We start from the raw sequence: 21,403 nt of genomic DNA, 5'->3' as shown, positions 1-21,403 counted from the left end.
AAACTTTCTGTGCCTCATTAAAATTGGCATCAGTGTTCTAGAAAAAAGAGTGTATCAGTGGCAACAGAGGGAAACTTGGTATAAAGGAAACCCAGCGTATCTTAATATGTCCTTTTCTTAGAAGGGTAGGAAGTTATGAAGCTTTGTGTCTTGTGTTCTTTGAACCAGAATCATCACATGGATAGAATTCTTTGGCTAGAACATGAGTAAAACATGAAGGATTTTACTGTTCCTGATACAAATTTGATTCTTAAAAAGTTAAATAACAATTCTAGAGCTTACTCGGTGTAAAGTAAAATATGGATCTCTATTCCTTCTTAGCAGATACCTTTTTAGCACAATCAAAACTAAAATTTTAAAATAACACTCCAACTTGGGACAGTTGGAACTTCATTATCTAGATAAGGAGTTAATAAATGGAGAAGTTAGAATCTTAAAATTTTGTGCTATTAAATCTAAAATGTCAAAAAATTGTCCAGGTTTTGTTTACTTTTTAGAGATAAGAAATTTGTGGGTTTAGATTGTCCTCAAGCCTATTATGTGAAGAGTTGCTTTAGCTCTGCTCCTGTGTCCCAACCAAAGCATAAAATAGGTGCTGAAAAATCTGACCGAGTCACCCATGTGCTGGTAAAAGGTATAGGTCTAATGAAATTAGTAAGAACCCCCCAAAATACAGTTTTAATTGCAGAAACAATTCAGCTATTTTTCTTAATGTTTGTAGCTCAACAGAAGCAGAAGGATCCAAAGAAAGAGGCCTCGTCCATGTGTGGCAGGCAGGATCCTATTCTGTAACACCGGAGAGATTGCCGGGCTGGGGAGGAAAGACTGTCCTTCAAGCAGCTCTTGGGGTGAAGCATGGAGTCCTTCTGACTGAAGGTATTGAAAAGAATAGCTTAACAAATACTAACTAAAATGCTAACAGTACCTGGCGGTAAGAGAGTTACTGGATATCAGGAATGCTTAATGAAGTTTGCCGGAACTTGTACTCTTTGTGTTTTCAAAGTATGTTCTTACTCCCTTTATCAAAAATCAGATTAGTTCTTAAATTTAAGATCCATCATAACTAGAATAAAAGGGAGAATTACAGTTTATAAATTTTATAGTAATAAGTACATGAAAAATTAACTTTTGAAAGATTACCTATTCAGAAACTCTCTTGCTGTACCTTTGTTCATTGAATGTATCGGAGTAATAATGCTAGTAATAGCTAATGTTTATTAAACAATTATGCGTGCCCAGCACAGTACCGGGCACTCTGTATGTACCACCTTACTGAGTCTTCACAACCACATTGTGAGGTAGGCTGCTGTTGATGTCCCCACTTCACAGACGAGGAAGCTGAAGGTCAGGAGGTTAAATAATTTCCCCAAGCCCACACAGCTATTGGAGTGTCAGAATCAGAATTGGAATTCAGAGGGTCTCATTTCAAAGCCTGCTTCTTAAGCCACTTGGCTATACTGCCTCAGTACAGTTTGTCTTAGGCATAAACAGCAGCTGATAAGAACATGTAATAAAATAAATCTGTAAATCTATAACCAATAGAAACATAGGCTATAATTTTTAGGAGAGTTGCCTTTAATATTGATAGCAGTTTACCAACTCAGTCATGGCAAATTTGGTTTGAGCTAGGACTGCCATCAACTAATTTATAAATTTCTATTCCATAAGCATTTATTAAGTATTCAATAATGCTTTGGTATTTTCCTTGTAGGAACTAAGGGAAGACAAATTCTAAGAAGCAAAGCTTAAATCTGACCTTGGTAATTTTGTGGGGGTAAACATGGATTTCTTTCTAGCCTCTTTATTATTATATTACGTTTATTGTAATAATATAGAATATTATCATTATTAGGCCAGAATTTGGAAGAAGCTTTATTGTAAAAATGTGAACTATTTTCAGTCAATACCTGCCCTCGGGGCTTCAAAATATTATTCTCAAGCATATGTAAGTGGAATTCCATTGTTGTCTTATTTACCCTTCAGTAAGATATTTAAGAACCCTTCATGAACATGATCTTTAAACCTCTAGAATCATACCGTAAGTGGGATAGCTGAGGGAAAACATTTTAAAAATATATGAATAACCTATCATTGTTCATGTGTAAGCAGTGTCCTGGTTTTAAGTGTCAAAGCTACAAAAAAAAAAAAAAAAATCTCATCTCACACAAGTGTGTAGTTTGAAATGGCAAAAAGATCTCCAGTGCTATGTTTTCCAGATGAGAAAATGTTACTGATGGAATGCTGGAAATTTTCAAGTTCTTTTTCTCTATTTGGTTTGACAGCTCATTCAGTGAGGACACTTCATTGAATCACTATTTTTTGAGGAGCTCCAAGTTGAAAAAAGGAAGGAGTTGTCTAAATATCCATTTCTTTGTACTATTTCTCTTTCTAGGGGAGTGATATTCATTGAAAGAGTTGGTGAGCTGTTGCAAGTGTATATTACTATATCACTTGGGAAGAAAAGTTTAAAAGATCTTAACCAGTGAGCTTATTTTCTCAGTACTCTTTACCCAAACTGGAAATTCCCTAATAAAAGCTCATGTCTTCCCACTAGCCACTGTTGTGTTCTTTCTCACATAGATGTTCTGGTTAGTTAATTGGAGTATATAAATAAATATATTTGCTGTGTATAATAGGCCATAACTAAAGAATGCATTTTTTTCATCATCAGCTCAGTTGCTGCTTTGTGGGGGGAAAAATACTATAAACTTACTTTATTATTTATTAATTTAAAAAAATGGATGAGCCTCTGGTCATAAGGAAAAGAAGGAATAGTGGGCTTGTTTTGGTATTTTTCAAAACCCATAGCCAAATCTTTGTTCCGTTTGAATTTTTTAGCTAGCACAGGTCATATGCACACACCCCAAACTACCACAGTACTGCAGTGAGATTATGACTTGGTAGCACACCTGGACAGAAACAGGTCCTTATCACTCATGTGCCCTACTGGTGCCTTTCATTTTACTTCTAAAGCCAGCCAGTTGTCCTTCATTCTAAAGCTAGCCGTCATAGCTTTTATTGGTTTTTTTTGCTTTGTTTCGTTGTGATGATTTGCTTTTTAAACAAATGGCACCTTAGAAATATTATATAGTGTATAATATATATTATACGTAACATTTAAAATTATATATAATATCATACACATCACGAAGACTGCCCCGTCTTGTTAACACTGGTGCTTTCTTACAACTTGGAAGTATAAAACTGGTTTCTTAGTTTTGGCCAAAATGACTCTCTAATATTTTTATGCTACTGCATAATTTTTGCTGCTCTGACTTATTCAAGTAGCAGTGAATGTTGTAGATGTTAGCGAATGTATCTGTTATATCCTCTGCTCATTTTATCTTATCATAGTCATTGTTTTGTCTTTGAACACTTGGAATCTGCTCCTGTAATAGCCTACAGTGATAGACGTTAGTAGTGGATCCATGTAGGACTTTGTAGGATGAGGCTAAAGGAGAGGAGCAATAACCCTTCATTTGAAAGGAGCCTCTGGCAGTTGGTAGAAATTCTCACTATTTTTCAGAATATTAAAAGATGAATAAATGTGGGATATTATATGCTTGATCCAAAATCTCTACAACTGTGCTTTTGAAAATTAAAAACAAAACAAAACCAGCCCTATTTTGTTAACCTAGAGGGGCCAGAAATTTGCTGATAAGTTTTCTAGTTAATTCACTAACTCCCTTCTTTTTTTTTTTTTTTTTTTTTTTTAACACCTTTCAGATGGTGAGGTCTACAGCTTTGGGACTCTTCCCTGGAGAAGTGAACCAGCAGAGATTTGTCCAAGTAGCCCCATTCTAGAAAATGCCCTGGTTGGGCAATATGTTGTTACTGTGGCATCAGGGAGTTTCCACAGTGGAGCAGTGACAGAAAGTGGTGTAGTATACATGTGGGGGGAGAACTCTGCAGGCCAGTGTGCAGTAGCTAACCAGCAGTATGTTCCAGAACCGAATCCTGTCAACATTTCTGATTCTGAGACCAGTTCTTTGTTGGCCGTCAGGATTTTGCAGTTGGCATGTGGTGAGGAGCACACACTGGCATTGTCAATAAGCAGAGAGATTTGGGCATGGGGTACCGGTTGTCAGTTGGGTCTCATTACCACCGCCTTCCCGGTGACAAAGCCACAAAAGGTGGAACATCTTGCTGGGCGAGTAGTGCTACAGGTTGCTTGTGGTGCATTCCACAGCTTAGCACTGGTACAGTGCCTCCCTTCCCAGGATCTGAAGCCAGTCCCAGAAAGATGCAACCAGTGCAGCCAACTCCTAATTACTATGACTGACAAAGAAGACCATGTGATTATATCAGACAGTCATTGTTGCCCATTAGGTGTGACACTGTCAGAATCCCAGGCAGAAAACCAGGCCAGCACTGCCATCAGCCCCTCCACCGAAACCCTTGACAATCAGGGAGAAGTATTTGAGAACACGCTTGTAGAAAATGATCTGCCTGTTGCTACTGACACGAACGTTGGAAATGTTCAGACCACGGGTGGTGATGCCATTTCCTCCCAACAAGACATCATGGGAACAACTGAAATTTCTTCTGCCAGAAATGTACCGTCATACCCTGATACTCAGGCAGTAAATGAGTACATGCAAAAACTGTCAGACCATTCAGTAAGAGAGAACTCAGAGAACGGCGAAAAGCCAGTGCCATCTCAGGTACCTGCTAAATTTTATAATATAAAGGTGTTTCTGGAGTTACGAGTTTTTCTTTAACAACTTTAAAATGCTTAAGTCTTGAGTTTGACTTTAAATCTGTTTCATCATGCAGTCCTAGATAAGGGGAAACCTGGATTAATTCAAAATTACTCTTTATGTTCAAACTCTGCCCTTTAAGATGTTGAAAGATGTCATGCTTTGCTTCTTTTATAAGTAGCAAAATCTCCTTTATTTTTTCTAGTACTTTTTCTCCCATGGCTAAATGTACTGAATTTTGGTGGGCTCCTGAATACTGGTTTTTTTTTTTTTTTTTTTCCTGAATACTTATGTATTCACAAGGATTCATCTCACCTGTATTTGTACCACTTCAGATTCCATAGAGAGTAGTCCTTTCCTTTTTTATCAGGGAAGGTTGCTATGTGGTGAATCCTTCAATCATAGGCAGACTTAAAAAAACAACAACAACAACAACTTCTGGTGTTAAATAGTGTTTGATTTTTTTTCTGCTTATACCTGTGGTCCTTACTGGGCTTTGCTGTGGGGCAGGGAGTTAATGTTTTCTTCATCTTATTTAAACTACTCTCATTTTAAAAACTTGTAAGAAAAGCTGTTTACAGTAAAGTTTGAGTCTCCCTGATTAAACAAATAGTTTTAAAAGGATAATTTGTTTTTTACTCTTCATGTTAGACTTTCAGTTTTGCTTTTACCAAAACTCTGAGAGACAAAAATGAAAAAACAAAAAATTCTAGTCATAAAAGAACTGTCCTGTGGTGTTTTTTCAGGTTTTTGAAACCATATATCTCTTGATTCTTTATTCTTGTTCTTCACTCTGTCAGGATGAGAACATGGCTTAGAGGTATTTTTAGAAATAGTTTTTATTTCACAGTTTACTCATTGAACCTTGTGGATATCTGATTTTTTTTTTTAGTTAAGAATAAGCTGTTTGGAGAAAGATACTATTAAAATCTAAACAAAACAAAAGTAATGATTTAATAGGAACGCACATAGAACATTCTTAGACTTGAACATGCTTATAAAAAATTTGGACTTTGACTTTTTAGAAGTCATTCTGCTAGTTTATTAAATTTGAAGTTAAAAATTTATTGTATACAGTTATTTGATTATTAGATAATTATTAAAATTGCATTTTCCTTTGGATTTATTTTGTTAAACATGTAAATTTTTTGTTGCCTATGATAATTTTGGCAGTGTCTGTTTATACTAAATTTAATTCAATTTTTATAAATAGTGTCTCAATCAGACAGCTAATTCACTAGGAATTTATGCAGTCTAGGAGAAGTTTTTTCTCCTCTGGCCAGAAATAACTGTGAAAGAGTATCTCATTTTTGTGAAATAAACCATAGTATTTGGCAATGAAGCATATACCTCATAATTGAATTTTATTATTAGTTGACTGAGACTCCTAAAATTATGTCTTTCATCAAAATTGCTGGCAATATATTTTTGTTGACTTATTTTATATATTGTTAAACATAATTAAGTAGAACAGCCAGTAAGAACAATAATTTAAAGTTTATTGAAGGTAGAATTTTGTGACTTTCCTCTTATCTATTGGTAAGAACCCCCTAAAATATTCACCCGTAAATACCATTTCTGTTTCTGTAATGAGCCTTTCTACACATAGGGTGAAAATAGTGGCATTAGTTCTTCTCAAAAAGTTATCAGGGAACTGTATCACCAAGGAATTAATAGGCTCTGTATTTATCTTTTGCTTGATATGGTGTATTTGTTTGTTGAGTATTTTAATTAAAAACTCATTTGCTAAAAAAAAATAAATAAAGACTCATTTGCTTCTCTGAATTTAGTATTTAATTCAACAAAATGTATTGAGTAGCTACTACAGTCTAGGTACTGTGCAGGAAACAGGAATTATTTCCTTTAAGAGAATCAGAAGTCAATGTTAAAAAATTTGTTTTCACTTAGCTTTCAATTCAGGACAAATAAAGTAATGTATATATACCCTTTGAGACCTTTGGACATCATAGGAAACAAATTTTTCATAGTGACCTATGCTGATAAGCTAAAAGCTTTTTTTGTGTTTTTAGTAGTTACATTTAATGACTTTCCTTTAAGTAAACAGTGGTGCTTGACTGCTCAGAGTAAGTTTCAACTGATTTTTTACTAAGATACTAGAAAACTTTAGTTCGACTTTCAAATACAGCTATGAAGAACACAAAGAATATTGGTCCCAAATGTTTAATTATTAACCTACCACATTTACTCTATCATAATGAGAGCAAAAGTAATCCTTCAGCTTACATAGCCCCTGGATCATGGAAAATAACACATTCATGAGGCAGTGGAAGGACCTGAACCTAAGAACATAACTTGGGGGCAGATAGGTCAGAGGTATAACTTATTTTTCTGCCTGTATATACGATATCTAAATTACCATTTATAAAACATTTCAGAAAAAGCCTTTTTTTAGATGTATTTTTTTTCTGGTATTTCTTAGTAGCAGTCTGTAAATTTTCCTAAAAGCGATCAATAATACTGCTTTTATTTATTTATTTTTTAATGTATTGTTAACCTTTCAACCTTATATCCAGGGCTGTCACAGTGCCTCTTATATTAAATGCTATGTTTTCCAGACCTTTCTTGCCCTTTCCCCTTGTGTGCTTAATTTTATTAAAGCAGCTGGGGCTTATGTTTAAATAGCATGGAAAAACACAACACTCAAAAGGAAGTACTTTTGATAAGTAGCTGTAGTTTGAGTACTCGTTTCCATATGATATATTAAATCCAGTACCAAGAGCGGATTCCTTTAAGTTGAAGATAGAGACCTTTGTTTTAGATTCTTAATATTTGTAAATATTGATGGTTTTTGTTAAACTTTATTTTTATTGATTGCTTGTTGTATAGGGATTATATTTTTATATACTTTTTTTATGTGTGTATATTTTAGCCTCTTGTAGAAGAAGCAGTTCCTAATCTTCACAGCCCACCAACCACAAGCACCTCAGCCCTAAACAGCCTAGTGGTCTCTTGTGCATCTGCTGTTGGTGTGAGAGTGGCCGCTACATATGAAGCTGGGGCCTTGTCTCTTAAGAAAGTTATGAACTTTTATAGTACGGCCCCTTGTGAACCTGGAACTCAGGCAGGCAGTAGTTCCATAGGCCCAGAAGGTCTGAAAGATAGCAGAGAAGAACAGGTTAAACAGGAATCAATGCAAGGGAAGAAGAGTTCAAGTCTTGTGGATATCCGAGAAGAGGAATCGGAGGGAGGCAGCCGAAGACTCTCCCTCCCTGGCTTGTTGTCCCAAGGTAAGGAAATAGCCAGGTAAATTGACTTTTGTTAAATCCAAAATGCTCCTGACATCATGTGCTATATTATAATAAATTAGTAGTTTTCCTAATTGCTTAAGCTGATATATTCAAATGTCAACACTTATTTAATTTTGGTCATTTGGGTGGTTTTAAAAGAAAGTTACGTATTTCTCTGCTTAAAAATAACTGTAGAACATAACTTTTTTGTGGTGTCTGCATCTGCTTCTGATCCTTACTATGAATCTTATTTTCTCGTTCTGGAATGTAGCGACAGCCTCCTTATATCCTAGTTGGGGCCTGCAGTCCAGAGAGACGAAGTTGCAGATGTGACCATTGTTAAGTGGGGAATTTACTGTATTTGACCTGGAAGTGGAGATAATTTTAAACTTCAGGAAGACGAAAGTTCATTTTCTGATACAATTAGCAACAAACTTCTTCGAATATTAAGACTGTTACCGAGTTGGTTCTTCAACATTTCTCAGTTGGTTCAAGAATCTCAGTCATCTAGACGTTTGCTTCTCAGATGTGACCTGCAGACCAGAAACAACAGTAGCATCTGGGAATTTGTTAGAAATGCAGGATCTCAGCCTTCACTCCAAACTTACTGAAATAGAATATGCTTTATAACAAGACCCCCAGGTGACTAGTGTACACATTAAAGTTTGAGCAGCATTGGTTTTAGACCAGGAGTTGGTAAACTTTTTCCGTATAGAGTGAAAGAGAAATGTTTTATGATTTGTGGGCCATGTGGTCTCTGTTACATAACTACTCAACTTTGCCATTGTTGCTTAAAAGTAGCCATAAGTAATACGTAAATGAGCAAAGCTGTATATTCCAATAAAACTTTACTTACCAAAACAGTCAGTGGGCTGTATTTGACCTATGGTCTATGGTTACCAGCTCCCAGTTTACACCATTTTGGCCAAAGCTCTAAAATTAGGAATCCTACCTCGCACTTCTACTTACTTATGGCACTGTTGTGCCCCTGAGTACTTCTGTTATCCTGCCTTCTAATTCTCATTGCCACTAGATTTTCAGCTTACAAATAAAACCCTTAGTCCTGAGAGTGAGTAAGTGTGTGTGTGTGTGTGTGTGTGTGTGTTTGTGTTTGTAAAAGGAAAGCCCACAGATTCTATTAAGTCTGAAGGAGAACTTTGTGCCAAAATTGTCTTATATTGAAATATCCTTTCCTATTTGCAGCATAAATATATTTGAGATCTCCTGGAATCACAAATGTGGAATATTGATTTTTGTCATGTCATTAAGGCATTGCTAACAGACTTATTTCCTTTGGTTAAATTTTACTTAGTGACACAAAGTATCTTTAGAAAAATTTTACGTGCACTCTTTTTCTCTCTGTCTTTTAAAATTACCTGAAATACATCTTGAGGGAACTTCAAGTAGGTTTGAGTGTCTGTATGTACAAATAGATGGCACATTTACCAGAAAAGATGTTAATTGTAGCCAGTGATGATCACCTTTTTGTGTCCTCAAGTTAATGACCAAATCTCCACTTAGTGACATTGGATGATTTTCTTCAAAACATACCCTGCCACCAAATCCGTGTACCAGATTTACATAGTGTTGTACGCCATCATTATAATTTGAATACTATAAAGAATTATAAAAGATTTTTTAAAAACATTATTTAAGTCCTCTATAAAATTTGAAATAGGCAGGCAAAATTCAAAAGTTATTTAGTACTTCCCATTCATAATCTTTTTCTTACCATAGAAACTTGAAAATTTTATATCTAAAATAAGTCCTTTATTACAATATTTGTAATGTTTGACCTTAACTTGGAAAGGCTTAACTTTTAACTCTGCTTTGAAATGGGAAAAATATTTGTCAGCCTTAGTGTAGTATTTTGTTAAGCATATTATTTAGAATGCAAGTTCCATAGGATGTCACATAGACATTCTATATAACATAAATATTATACAGAAAGGAATTCTATGGCCAGATGCTTGGAAGTGGGGCTGAGTTAAACAAATCTAAACAGGCCTTTTAATTGCAGAACTTGTCAGGGCCTTTAGCATGCTAATGTGTGTGTGGATCTATAGGGCAGATAGTGTGGAGGATAGAAAGTAGTAGGCAGCATTTACCAAACTCATCTAACTATTAAATCCCTGTTTTTGCAGAGAACCTACAGAATATGCTTTACAAATACCATGTTAGTGTATTTCTTTGAAAATCAACTGTTTGTCAAAATGATATCTTTTTTGCCCACACATCTACTCCCTCACTCCATCTCTGGTTTGTTTTTAGTTTCCCCCAGGCTCTTAAGAAAAGCTGCACGGGTGAAAACACGGACTGTGGTTCTGACCCCAACGTACAGCGGAGAGGCAGATGCACTCCTGCCTTCTCTGAGAACAGAGGTGTGGACCTGGGGGAAAGGGAAGGAAGGACAGCTGGGGCATGGTGATGTTCTGCCTAGGTGAGTGCTGCCTGTGTTTACTGTTAGGGATTGGCTTTAACAAATAAATCTCTCTCCTGTGAAGAACTCTACATCGTTTCCTCGGAGAGGAAATCTGGTCCTTTCTAGCTGCAGATTATTATATATCATTAACGTGGATTAAAAAAATAAAATAGACCTGTCATGTTAGCCTTGAATTTGTACTTAATAAAAAAGGACTTATCTATGGTGTACCTTTCCATCTCTTCTTTGATGTATATTCATCTTGGAACAGAAAGGAATATTTGGGATAAGATTGTATTTCATCAGGACACTTAACTCAAATTTTTAACTTAAAAAGAGCCAACATTTTTCTTTTACCTGAAAGATGCCCTTCTGTGGCTGCCAAAATAACTATAATAGCAGTAGTAAACCATTAATGTCCATCAAGGAAAAACTGTTTTGTCTAAGAACTCGTGATATTAACTGATTAGGTATTTGTGAAGGTATGAAATGGAATGATTATCTAAAACAGCCAGTTAATGTAAATGTCTCTAGTCTTAGCAAAGTGAAGGCAACTGTGGCATTAAAGAAACAAACAAAAAGAATTCTCTCTGTGGTTATATTTCATTTTGTCCTCCGTATACTCTGACATAATGAATCATTTAGAAGTTTTTGATTCTTAACAGATTTCTGACTTACGGTTGTTAATTAGTGACTGATGGACAAAGATTAAATTAAAACCATGCAAAATTACTTATATTTAGGAGTAAATTGAACATATATTTAATATATATTTAATATATTTAATATTTTTATTTTAATGTTTTCTTTTGAAATGTTTATTTTTGCTTGAAAGCATTTGCTCTGTAATTTGAAAAGGTCATGATTCTTGCTGAGCCTTCTTTGTGTTTGTATGTATATATTTTTCTTGAAGGCTTCAACCACTGTGTGTAAAATGTCTGGATGGTAAAGAAGTAATCTATCTCGAGGCAGGTGGTTACCATTCTCTTGCACTTACTGCGAAATCCCAGGTAGGAGACAAACTGTTAAAAGCTGATTTTATTTTTGTGGAAGGTTAACATGACCAAATTGGACCTTCAGTTATTGAGTGTCTGCTGTGTGTCAGGCAATAATACCATATCTCATTTGATCTTTCTAATATTTTATATTGTATTATTTCTGTTTTATAGATGAAGAAAGTGAAGTTTAGAGAAATTATATGACTTGTGTAAAGTCACACGTGTGATAGTAGGATTTGATTAAACACTGGTCTGCCTGACAAAGTTTCCATAATGTGCTCTTATCGAAAAATAGAATTCAAGATTTTCCAGGATATTGATGATTTTTTTGGTATTGGTGAATTTTTGTTTTTTGATGGAAATCTATAAATAAGACACTAAGAAAACAAAAGGTATTTTTCTTAACATTGTGGGACCTGAAAGCAACCTCTAGAATCACTTAAAACCACACTAAGATACATAAATTTTCTATACATCATACATCCAAATATATAAAGTAATTTTTTTTCTTTAAAGATTTTATTTTTATATAATCTCTACACTCAACATGGGGCTTGAACTCAAAACCCCAAGAACAGGAGTCCCACACTATGGATTGAGCCAGCCAGGTGCCCCTAAGTTGTTTTTAAATATATTCATATAATGATTCGTTATCAATCCTTTCATCTTTTTAGGAAAAAAGATATTTTAAATTTAAATAAAATTAAAATAAAAAATAATTTAAATATTTTAAATTTCACATGCTAGGCTACCCAAAAAACTAACATAGCTTAAGTAAATAAATGTAAATATTGGGAAAGAAAAGAATAATTTATTGTTATTAACACAATGAATCATTCAAAAGGCTTAAAAGTAAGAGATTAGGAAGATGGTCAGTTACAAAATACAAAAATTGCTAGCTTTTTATATACATAAGGTAAAACAGAAAACAGGGAAAAAAGCTGTTCACAGTTGCAACAAAAGTATTAGAAAATAGGAATATTTTTAATAGGAAGTGTGTAGAGCCTATATGATACAAACCCACTAACTCCTCTGGTAGGTTATAAAAGAAAATAAGAATAAAGGGAAAGAGATTTTATTTTTTATTTTTTATTAATTTTTGAGAGAGAGAGCGAGAGAATGAGAGCAAGGTGGGGGTGTGGGGGAGGTGAGGGGCAGAGGGAGAGGGAGAGAGAGAATCTCAAGCAGGCTCCATGCCCAGCATGGACCCGGATGCAGGGCTTGATCTCACAACCCTGAGATCATGACCTGAGCCAAAATCAAGAGTCAGACGCTTAAACAACTGACCTGTCCCAGGCACGCTGAGATTTTGTTTTTATTTTATTTTATTTTTTTATTTTAATTTAAAATTTTTAAAGATTTTATTTATTTATTTTAGAGAGAGCCCATGAGCAGGGGGAGGAGCAGAGGGAGAGGGACAAGCAGATTCCACACTGAGCGCAAGCCTGATGCAGGCCTCGATCTCACAACTCTGAGATCACTACCTGAGCTGAAATCAAGAGTTGGCTGCTTAACAGACTGAGCTACCTAGGCACCCCCTGAGGTTTTATTTTTAGATGAGAAGAGTCAATGTTGCAAAAATGCCATTTTCCCCTAGATCATTAAATCAGTTCAGTGTAAATTCAGCATAGTCCCCAGAATATTTCAGTGTAAGATTTACAACTTAATAAAATGATCCCAAAACTATTCCAGGAGAATAAATATAGGAGGTGAGTCACAGAAATTCTGAAAAAGAACAGAAAGGAAAGGTGAGAATTAGTCTTATAAAATATATTATCAGACTACAGGCAGATGAGTGAGACAGAAATATACCTGTGGCTTAGAAATAGACCCAAGTATATATGAGAATTTAGTATATGATAAAAGTGGGCATTTCAAGTCAGTTGGGGATATAAGACTGAATATTCAGTAAGTACTGCTGGAACCATCGGCTTCTTATTTGCAGAAGAAAATGAAGATAACTTCACATATTTTACTTTCGGGCGGATTAAAGATGTAATGCTAAAAAATAAAACCTTACATGTGTAAGAACAAATTTAGGTGTTTCTTTTTATTTTATTTTTTTTCCCCAATAACCTTAGGAGTAGAAAAAGACATGATATCAAAACCAGAAATTAGAAAGTAGAGGGGCGCCTGGGTGGCACTGCAGTTAAGCGTCTGCCTTCGGCTCAGGGCGTTATCCCGGTGATCTGGGATCGAGTCCCACATCAGGCTCTTCCGCTATGAGCCTGCTTCTTCCTCTCCCACTCCCCCTGCTTGTGTTCCCTCTCTCGCTGGCTGTCTCTATCTCTGTCAAATAAATGAATAAAATCTTTAAAAAAAAAAAAAAGAAATTAGAAAGTAGAGATGATATGTTTGTCTACCTAATAATTCAATGCTCCTAAATAGCAAAAAACACCACACACAAAATTAAAATACATAACAAAGTGGGAAAAAACATTTGTGACATATATGATAAAGTGTTACTACCTAATACTAAAGAAAAATTGTCAAACGATATTTATATTCCATTCATAAAAGAACTAGAAATGACCAGCAATGAATGAAAAGATGGTTAGCCACTTAGTAAAAAAATATAAATTAAAACAACAGTAAAATATTTTCTCACTTACCAGATGAGCAAAGATCCCATTTAATACTGTGTGCTGGTGAGGGTGTAGGGAAAAGATACAGTGCTGGCGGGAATGTACATTGGACCTTGCTGGAAGACAGTTTGTCAGTATGATTCAGAAATCAGAATGTGTGGATTCATGGACCCAGAGTTCTTTGCTTAGGAATTTATTCTAAGGAAATATATACAGAAATATGTATATTCAAGGATTTTCAGTATTTTTTAATTAAAGAATTAGAAATTATAAGTAAATATGGTTACTTCATTAGGTAACTTATTAAACTACACCCACAGTAGAATTCTGTGTAGTTACTCTAAATGATGTTGTAGCTTGGGGTGTCTCGGTGGCTCCGTAGGTTAATCGTCTGACTCGTCATTGATGTCAGCCTTGTGATCGAGCCCTGAGTCTGGCTCTGCTCTTGGTGTAGAGTCTGCTTGAGATTCTCCCTCTGCACCTCCCCCTGCTCACATGCTCTCTCTCTCTCTCATAAATGAATGAATGAATGAATGAATGATGTTGTAGCTTGATACTTAGTAACAGAAAAATGTCAAGGAATATAGCATTAAGGAAAAACATCAGGTCATGAAACAGCATTATATAGTATAGTCCCATTTTGCTTTACATTTTGTGTCTAAATTATATACCTTAGTAAGATTTCTAGAGGTGTGTGTGTGTGTTCCCAAAACAAAACAGTTGTCTCTAAGTGGTCAGTTCATCCGTTGTTTTCACTTCCTTTTCATTTCTTTGTTCTGTGACAGTCCTGTACAGTGACCATGAATTGCTTTTAAAACCAGAGGAAACAAAACCATTTTCATTAGACATAGTCACTGTCATCTAGTTTCTTGTCTGTAGCGGAGCGTAGGTACTTGTGTTTCTCCCATGATAACTTTTCATATATGAAAAAGTGTTCTATTCATTTCACAGTACTTCTTTCTACAGAAGAATCATGATTAATTTTTCCTTATAGCACTTACCTTTTATCATTTTCTTTGTAAGAGGCAGTATAGGACAATTTCTGGGATTATATCCTGGCCCTGCCACTTAGAAATTTGTGACTTCTCCAAGCCAGTTTCCTTATCTGTAAAGAAGGGATTGTCATGAGAATTAAACATTAATCAATAAAGAAAGTGTTAAGAATAATGCTTGGCAGGTAGTAAACACCTGAGAAATGTTATTGTTAACCCTTGGACTCTATCTTCCTATGTACTGTTTGCTCATTAGCTCTGGTCTTGTTTAAAGATGAATTTTCTCAGTATTTTATTTTAAAGAATGTAAGTAATGTATGTGTGACTATTTGTGTGTGTGTGTGTGTATACATACATATGTATATACGCATATGTGTATGTTATAGACATTCAGAAATGACATGCAAAGTCAAATCACAACTCTTACCTACTTTCCTATGATTTTCTAATAGGTCTACTCATGGGGTAGCAATACCTTTGGTCAACTTGGGCATTATGATTTTCCAACAACAGTTCCTCGTCTTGCAAAGGTACTTTTGAGAACTTGATGATTTTTATCGCAATGTATTTCAGAATTCTAAGTTACAGCATTTTATAGTTCTCCATTTTGTGTTTGAAAAAATTAGAATTCTGTTTTTGTAATCCAGATTCATTTTGGTGTACTTAAATTAAAAAAAAAGCCATGAAGCCCCTTATTTTCAAGCTAAATGTTCTTTTTTTTAAATAATGCTTGTATTTCTTTTCTTCTTAGCTTCCAATGTTCATTGAATATTCATAGTCCTTGTCTTGTTTTAAAAAATAAAAATGAAAGAGTTCTTTCTTTTAAAACAAATGTTTCAAGGACTATGATGTTGACTTCTGAGCTTTACACCACCAAATAATGCCTACTCTGACTTTTCACTTAAGTTTGACTTTCACATAACATTATTTGGTGGTGGTAATTTTTTTTTTTTGGCTTTTGTTGTTTTTTTACATACATAGTCATAGTAGTAAAACCTTTCTATAAATCTTTTCACTTTCTGTAGTGAAGCTAAAAGTATAGATGATTTCTTCACTGTTGTATAAATTGGTTTTAGTTTATATAACACTATTCAGAGATTGGTGGCTTCTAGTCCCTTTGATGTGTTTCTAGAGGACTGTTTATCAGTCTTTTTTCCTGCTCCAAAACCCTGTGGAAATATTAAATTCTCATCAATAGTATTGACGCCTTATACAAGATTTGTTTTTTTGGAGGTAGAGGGCGGGGAGTACACGTGGCGATAGCCTAACAGAATGGAATATGGAGCTCATCCATTTGTAGTTCTTTTTTTTTTTTAAATAATAAAAGATTTTTTTTATATTATGTTAGTCACCATAACATCCATTTGTAGTTTGATTCTACTATCAACCCAGCCCAAGACATGCTCCCTCCACTGAGAGCAACAGAGACTAAAAAAGTGTAGTTACCTCAAGTTCAGGAACATGATTCACATATAAACTCCAGATAATACATATTGCGGTAATTCATGTTTTCAGAGTGCACTGTAATCCATTGCTTCATAAGACTTGTACATTCTGCCTTTCCTTCCAGTGAACTTCATTTCACTGAGAGGGAAAGACTTAAATAAACATTAGGCAACAGTTATTACTTTCTAATTCCAATCTTAAATGTTTTCAGTACAGAGCATTTCAGTAGTAAGCTGTTCAGTTACTGATACTATATAACAAAATATGATAAATCCTTGTTCCTTGTTTTTTACTTCAGTGAAGAAGAGTGTACATTTATTCTTACCAAGGAAAGTTCTGTAGCATAGAATGGAGACCCTGGAAATCAAGTTTTTATGTAACTGTACAGTCAGATAAGAGAGAATAAGATTTTAGTTTCATTACTCATTAACTAGACATATAAAAATTACAGCATCAGGATTTTTTTTTTTTATTTAGGGGGGAGGATGAGAAAAACATTCTGATGTCATTTTAATTAATCTGTGAATTAAAAGTCAAGGTAGAATGAGATCTGAATTAGTTTTGATTAGAGACAAGAAGACGACTTTTGTCTCCTGGGAAAATTTTAATCCATTCTTTACAAAATTAACAGGAAGCCACTTATTTGGATAACCTGAATTTGAGAAGATAATGTCATGCCAGAAAGGGATAGCTATAAAGTAGTGGAGATGCGCGCACACACACACACACACACACACACACACACACAATCATTTAATCACCTAGGATTTGGAGCCTGTCTAGACACAAAGAATCTAACAGATAAGAGGGTTTTTTCTTATCAGTATAGAAGTCACAGCCAAAGCTGGGGCTGGAAGTTGGGGCAGTAGTTTTCAAAGCAGAACACTTTCTTCCAATGAAATCTTATGTGTAATCCCATACACAAAACGAATAAACATGGAACTACTTTTATTGAAGGATAGAGGGGGGTGGGGCAGAGCCCTGACACTTGCCTTTCCATGGTGCATCCTGAATCACTCTATGGAACCCTAGGGATTGAAAATCATCGGTTTAAGGCAGTGCTTCTTAAACTTTTGCACACATCAGCATCACCTGGAGAGCTTGTCAGACCAGATTGCTTTACCTCCAGTAGCTATGTGGCCTGAGAGTTTATATTTCTAACATGTTGTAGGTGATTGCTGCTGCTGCTGCTGCTGCAAAGACTGCTTGTTGAGAACCACTGGTCTGGGGGATCCCTGTAGATGGGCTTCTAAGGGATCCTGCCTGTTTCAACAACCTGGGAGTTGGTACAGTGAAGTCACATCAGAGAGGTAGTGAGTTCCAAGTGGGAGAACTGAATTTAAGCACCCAAGAGTTTAGTTGGTTAGAATGGAATTTTGCCTTTTAAACTTTTTCTTTCTATCTTGATTTTTGTGCACACAGTCGAATGTGAATGGACAAAGGTGTGTCCTAGCTATCAGAATAGGGCTCTAGAAGTTTCTGTGCCTCCTGATTGTAGTATAGGCTAAGTCCTGTAGAGACTTCCAAAAATAACTATTAAAAAATTAGATCTATGGTTTTTCTTTTTTAAATCCCAGTTTTTCAGATTTTTATAAAAACAATCCAGTTCTAAATTTAAAAGCTAAACACCTGATTCCTTCTTATCTCTGCATCTGTGCTGCAGTTGATCGGGCACGTTAGTGGGTGAGTTTTGCCCTCTTGAGATATGAGTGACTTTGCACCATTCCTAACATTTTGGTTCTGGTGGGTTTGAATTTCTATTTAATTCTTCCTTTCATCTTGGACAGAGAGTATCTTGCTGTCATTACAGGTGAACAGTGAAAATGGAGTCTGGAGTGTAGCCGCAGGCCAGGATTATTCCCTGTTTTTAGTGGATACAGAAGACTTCCAGCCTGGGTTATATTACAGTGGCCGGCAGGACCCTGCAGAAGGTGACAACCTTCCAGAGAATCACAGTGGTACTAAGACTCCAGTACTTCTCTCCTGTAGTAAGGTGAACAGGAATTGGATCCTAAGGCCTTCTGTAACACATGAGCAGTCTTTTGTTTTTGTTATTATTTGTATGTATGCCTATTATTAAGTATCTCTGTCTACTGTATTTAAAACTGCAAACCCTTCCCATCCCCCTTTACTCCTTATCTCCTTTTCCTGACTTATTTCTCTCCACAGTGCATGTCATCATCTAATACACTATATAATTTACGTTTTTTGATCTATTTTCTGTCCTCAACTATAAGATTCCTAAGAGTAGAGATTTTAGGCGCTCTCATTTACTGCTGTATCCTCATAGCAAGTACTTTATAAATACTTGTTGAATAAACACACTTACGTAGGAATATTAAAAAGTACATTTCACAATGAAGTTTCCTAACTGCATTCATGGACTCCTCAGAGGTGAATTAGAATGGAAATGGAGTAGATGAGGTTTTTTTGTTTTGTTTGTTTGCTAAAGATTTTATTTATTTGAGAGAGAGTGCACATGCAAGCGGTAGGGAGGGGCAGAGGGAGAGGGAGAAGCAGGGAGCCCCATGTAGGGCTTGATCCCAGGACCCTGAGATCGTGACCTGAGCCAAAGGTAGATGCTTTACTATCTGAGCCACCCAGACGTCATTTACTATTAAAATGAGAAGTAAAAATGACAGAGACCCAAGGGGGGCTCATGGCAGACCTGACAGGCCACCAGCAGTGTTCTATTTCCCATTCCTTCCCTCCTTTGTTAAGTTGTCATTTTTATTTAGTGATGTTTACTCCCTTCTTTTTCATTTGTTAATTTGAATTTCTTTGCTTTCCTACTTCTTATCTCTTTTTCGTGGACTTAAACCACTGGCCTGTTCCTGGTTTTCTTTTTTCTCATTAAAGTAACTCACATCCTCAGAGTGGTATGTTGTAAGGGAATTAACCTAGTACGTTCTGGATTTCTTATTCTTACTGGATAGTATATCATATGGATTGTTTTTGTTTTGTTTTGTTTTTTATCTTTTGTGTTTGTTTTTCTGGCTAAATGCATAAGCTATGAATGTTTAGGGACAAAATCTTTTTGCTAAAGGCCACACTGGCCAAGATTTGGCTCCTTACCTATATATATGCTGTTATTCGAGACGTACTCATCGACTCTTTGTAGTTTTTGGTCCTTGCTCCACATTCCCCATGAAAGATTCCACAGTCCAGATAAATGATGAAATAGGCTGATGAAAGGAATGAGGCTTTAGTATGTATCATTAGTTACCATGGATATTAGTCTGCTTGGTCTGCAGCTTGGTTACTGGGTTTATAGGGATCTGTGTATACACGGATTATTTTTGTTCAGTGGCGTAATGGATAAATGACAAAAAGTCCCTTTTAAAGAAAATCCCTTTGTGCTCTACTTTTAAGAGACAAGATAACTCATAGACCCTTGATATTCCAGTACACAGCGTAGAGATCCTCTCTGCTATCATTTATCCTATTTCATAAAAAAGAGGATCCTGAGACATGTATGTCTATCATTTGGCTCTTTCTATATTTAGGGTGTCTGTGGTTCTAAATAAATGTAATAGAAATGAAAGATATTGTGGCAATAAATAAAAGCATAGGTATATATGGTAATATATAAGTCCAGATATACGTATATAACAATGTTGTACTGGTAAACCAGCTCTAAAAAAAAGACGAAATGAAACAAAAAAGCTCTGTAGTGTTTGCCATTTTTTTTGGGTAGTTTTACTATTGCTAATTTCGAGCTACTAGTGGTTTAATAACTAACTTGCAAAATTCTTGAATGTAAAATTCCATTTGGCTCCTGCCAGCTGATAGGAGCCAGCTTTAGCACCCACATTACCACTAGTAAATTATATTTTATCTTTAATCTTTTTATTTTCCTCTGTTTCAGCTCGGATATATAAGCAGAGTGACAGCAGGAAAAGATAGCTATCTAGCTTTGGTGGACAAAAATGTTATGGGATATATTGCCAGTCTCCATGAGTTGGCTACTACAGAAAGACGGTTCTATTCAAAACTAAGTGACATCAAATCTCAGATTCTCAGGCCTCTGCTCAGTTTAGGTAAGTAGGACCTCCCTCGAACCCCCTCAGTTCAGGACTCTTATTTTATCTGTTCTCCTGTGTCACAAATAAAAAAAAACTTGAGTTATGTATGGGTTTATTCCTTTCATTCCATTCTCTTATTTTTGTACACTGGTCCTCAACAACTTACAAAATGTTTCCACTTTGGCAGGAGCCCAGCTGCCCCTGAGTACTCTACCACTCCCAGAGCTCTTTTTCCTTTTGGAACTAGGAAGTGGAGCTTTTAGAATATTCATGGTAGAAAAGCAGAAACAGCTTTGGGAAAGTTGATGCCAGGAGCTAGACTTCAGAACAACACTTCTGGCCCCACTAGTCCTAAGATATGTTATACTACCTAATCAGATTTTGCCATTTCAAAAATTTTTGTAGGTTTGGCCCTGTGCATAGAAAATGGAGAGGACATTTTCTCTCTCTTTCTCTTTCCTGCACTCTGTGGCCCCCTGTGAGGACCTAGAATTCAGAGCAATTTTTTTTGTTGTTTATTTTTATCTTGTTCATTTTTTTAAGTTTATTTTTTTAGTAATCTCTACACCCAACCTGGGGCTCAAACTCATGACTTGGAGATCAAGAGTCACATGCTCTTCCGACTGAGCCAGTCAGGCACCGCAGCTTGTTTATTTTAGTTTTTAATGTTTTGCCTTTTTAAATGTTGGAGAGTGCATGTTCTGTAAATTCTCTCCCAGTGGGTGGGCCTGACACCACAGGAGATTGGCAGGGGAAAAGCAGCAGTCCAAGCTGGAAGCTTCCTGGATTTCTTTGAAAGAAAAGTGAAATTGTCCTTTTCCCTGTCCTGATTCGTGACTTCTATGTTGTTCTTGCCTTGTCTGCTCATAGCCTCACTGCTTAGAGAGAAGTCCTGGAAATTAGGAACTTTGGACTGGGAAAAAGCAAATAATCTCCTGGTACCCTCTGTAAAGTTCAGAGCAACCTGGTCAGTCTGATTTTGGGATG

The 21,403-nt window shown here is 35.7% G+C and overlaps 1 protein-coding gene across 6 annotated transcripts in view; it reads left to right on the top strand.

The window, feature by feature from the left end:
• Window positions 1-21,403, top strand: part of ALS2 (alsin Rho guanine nucleotide exchange factor ALS2) — a 71,794-nt gene that overhangs the window by 13,116 nt on the left and 37,275 nt on the right. For all 6 annotated transcript variants that reach the window (XM_087862716.1, XM_087862713.1, XM_045806513.2 and 3 more), the window contains 8 exons: window positions 722-876; window positions 3,727-4,664; window positions 7,591-7,948; window positions 10,220-10,388; window positions 11,284-11,380; window positions 15,398-15,475; window positions 18,202-18,384; window positions 20,260-20,431. In XM_087862716.1, the coding sequence (XP_087718842.1) occupies window positions 722-876; window positions 3,727-4,664; window positions 7,591-7,948; window positions 10,220-10,388; window positions 11,284-11,380; window positions 15,398-15,475; window positions 18,202-18,384; window positions 20,260-20,431 (2,150 nt within the window). The remainder of the gene's footprint in view (window positions 1-721; window positions 877-3,726; window positions 4,665-7,590; window positions 7,949-10,219; window positions 10,389-11,283; window positions 11,381-15,397; window positions 15,476-18,201; window positions 18,385-20,259; window positions 20,432-21,403) is intronic.

The sequence above is a fragment of the Ursus americanus genome, chromosome 1 (assembly GCF_024610735.1).
Source record: "Ursus americanus isolate L20-20 chromosome 1, mUrsAme1.1.p, whole genome shotgun sequence".
NCBI lineage: Eukaryota > Metazoa > Chordata > Mammalia > Carnivora > Ursidae > Ursus > Ursus americanus.
Note: the sequence above shows the minus strand (reverse complement) of the source record. Positions and strands in the feature narration are given on the sequence as shown.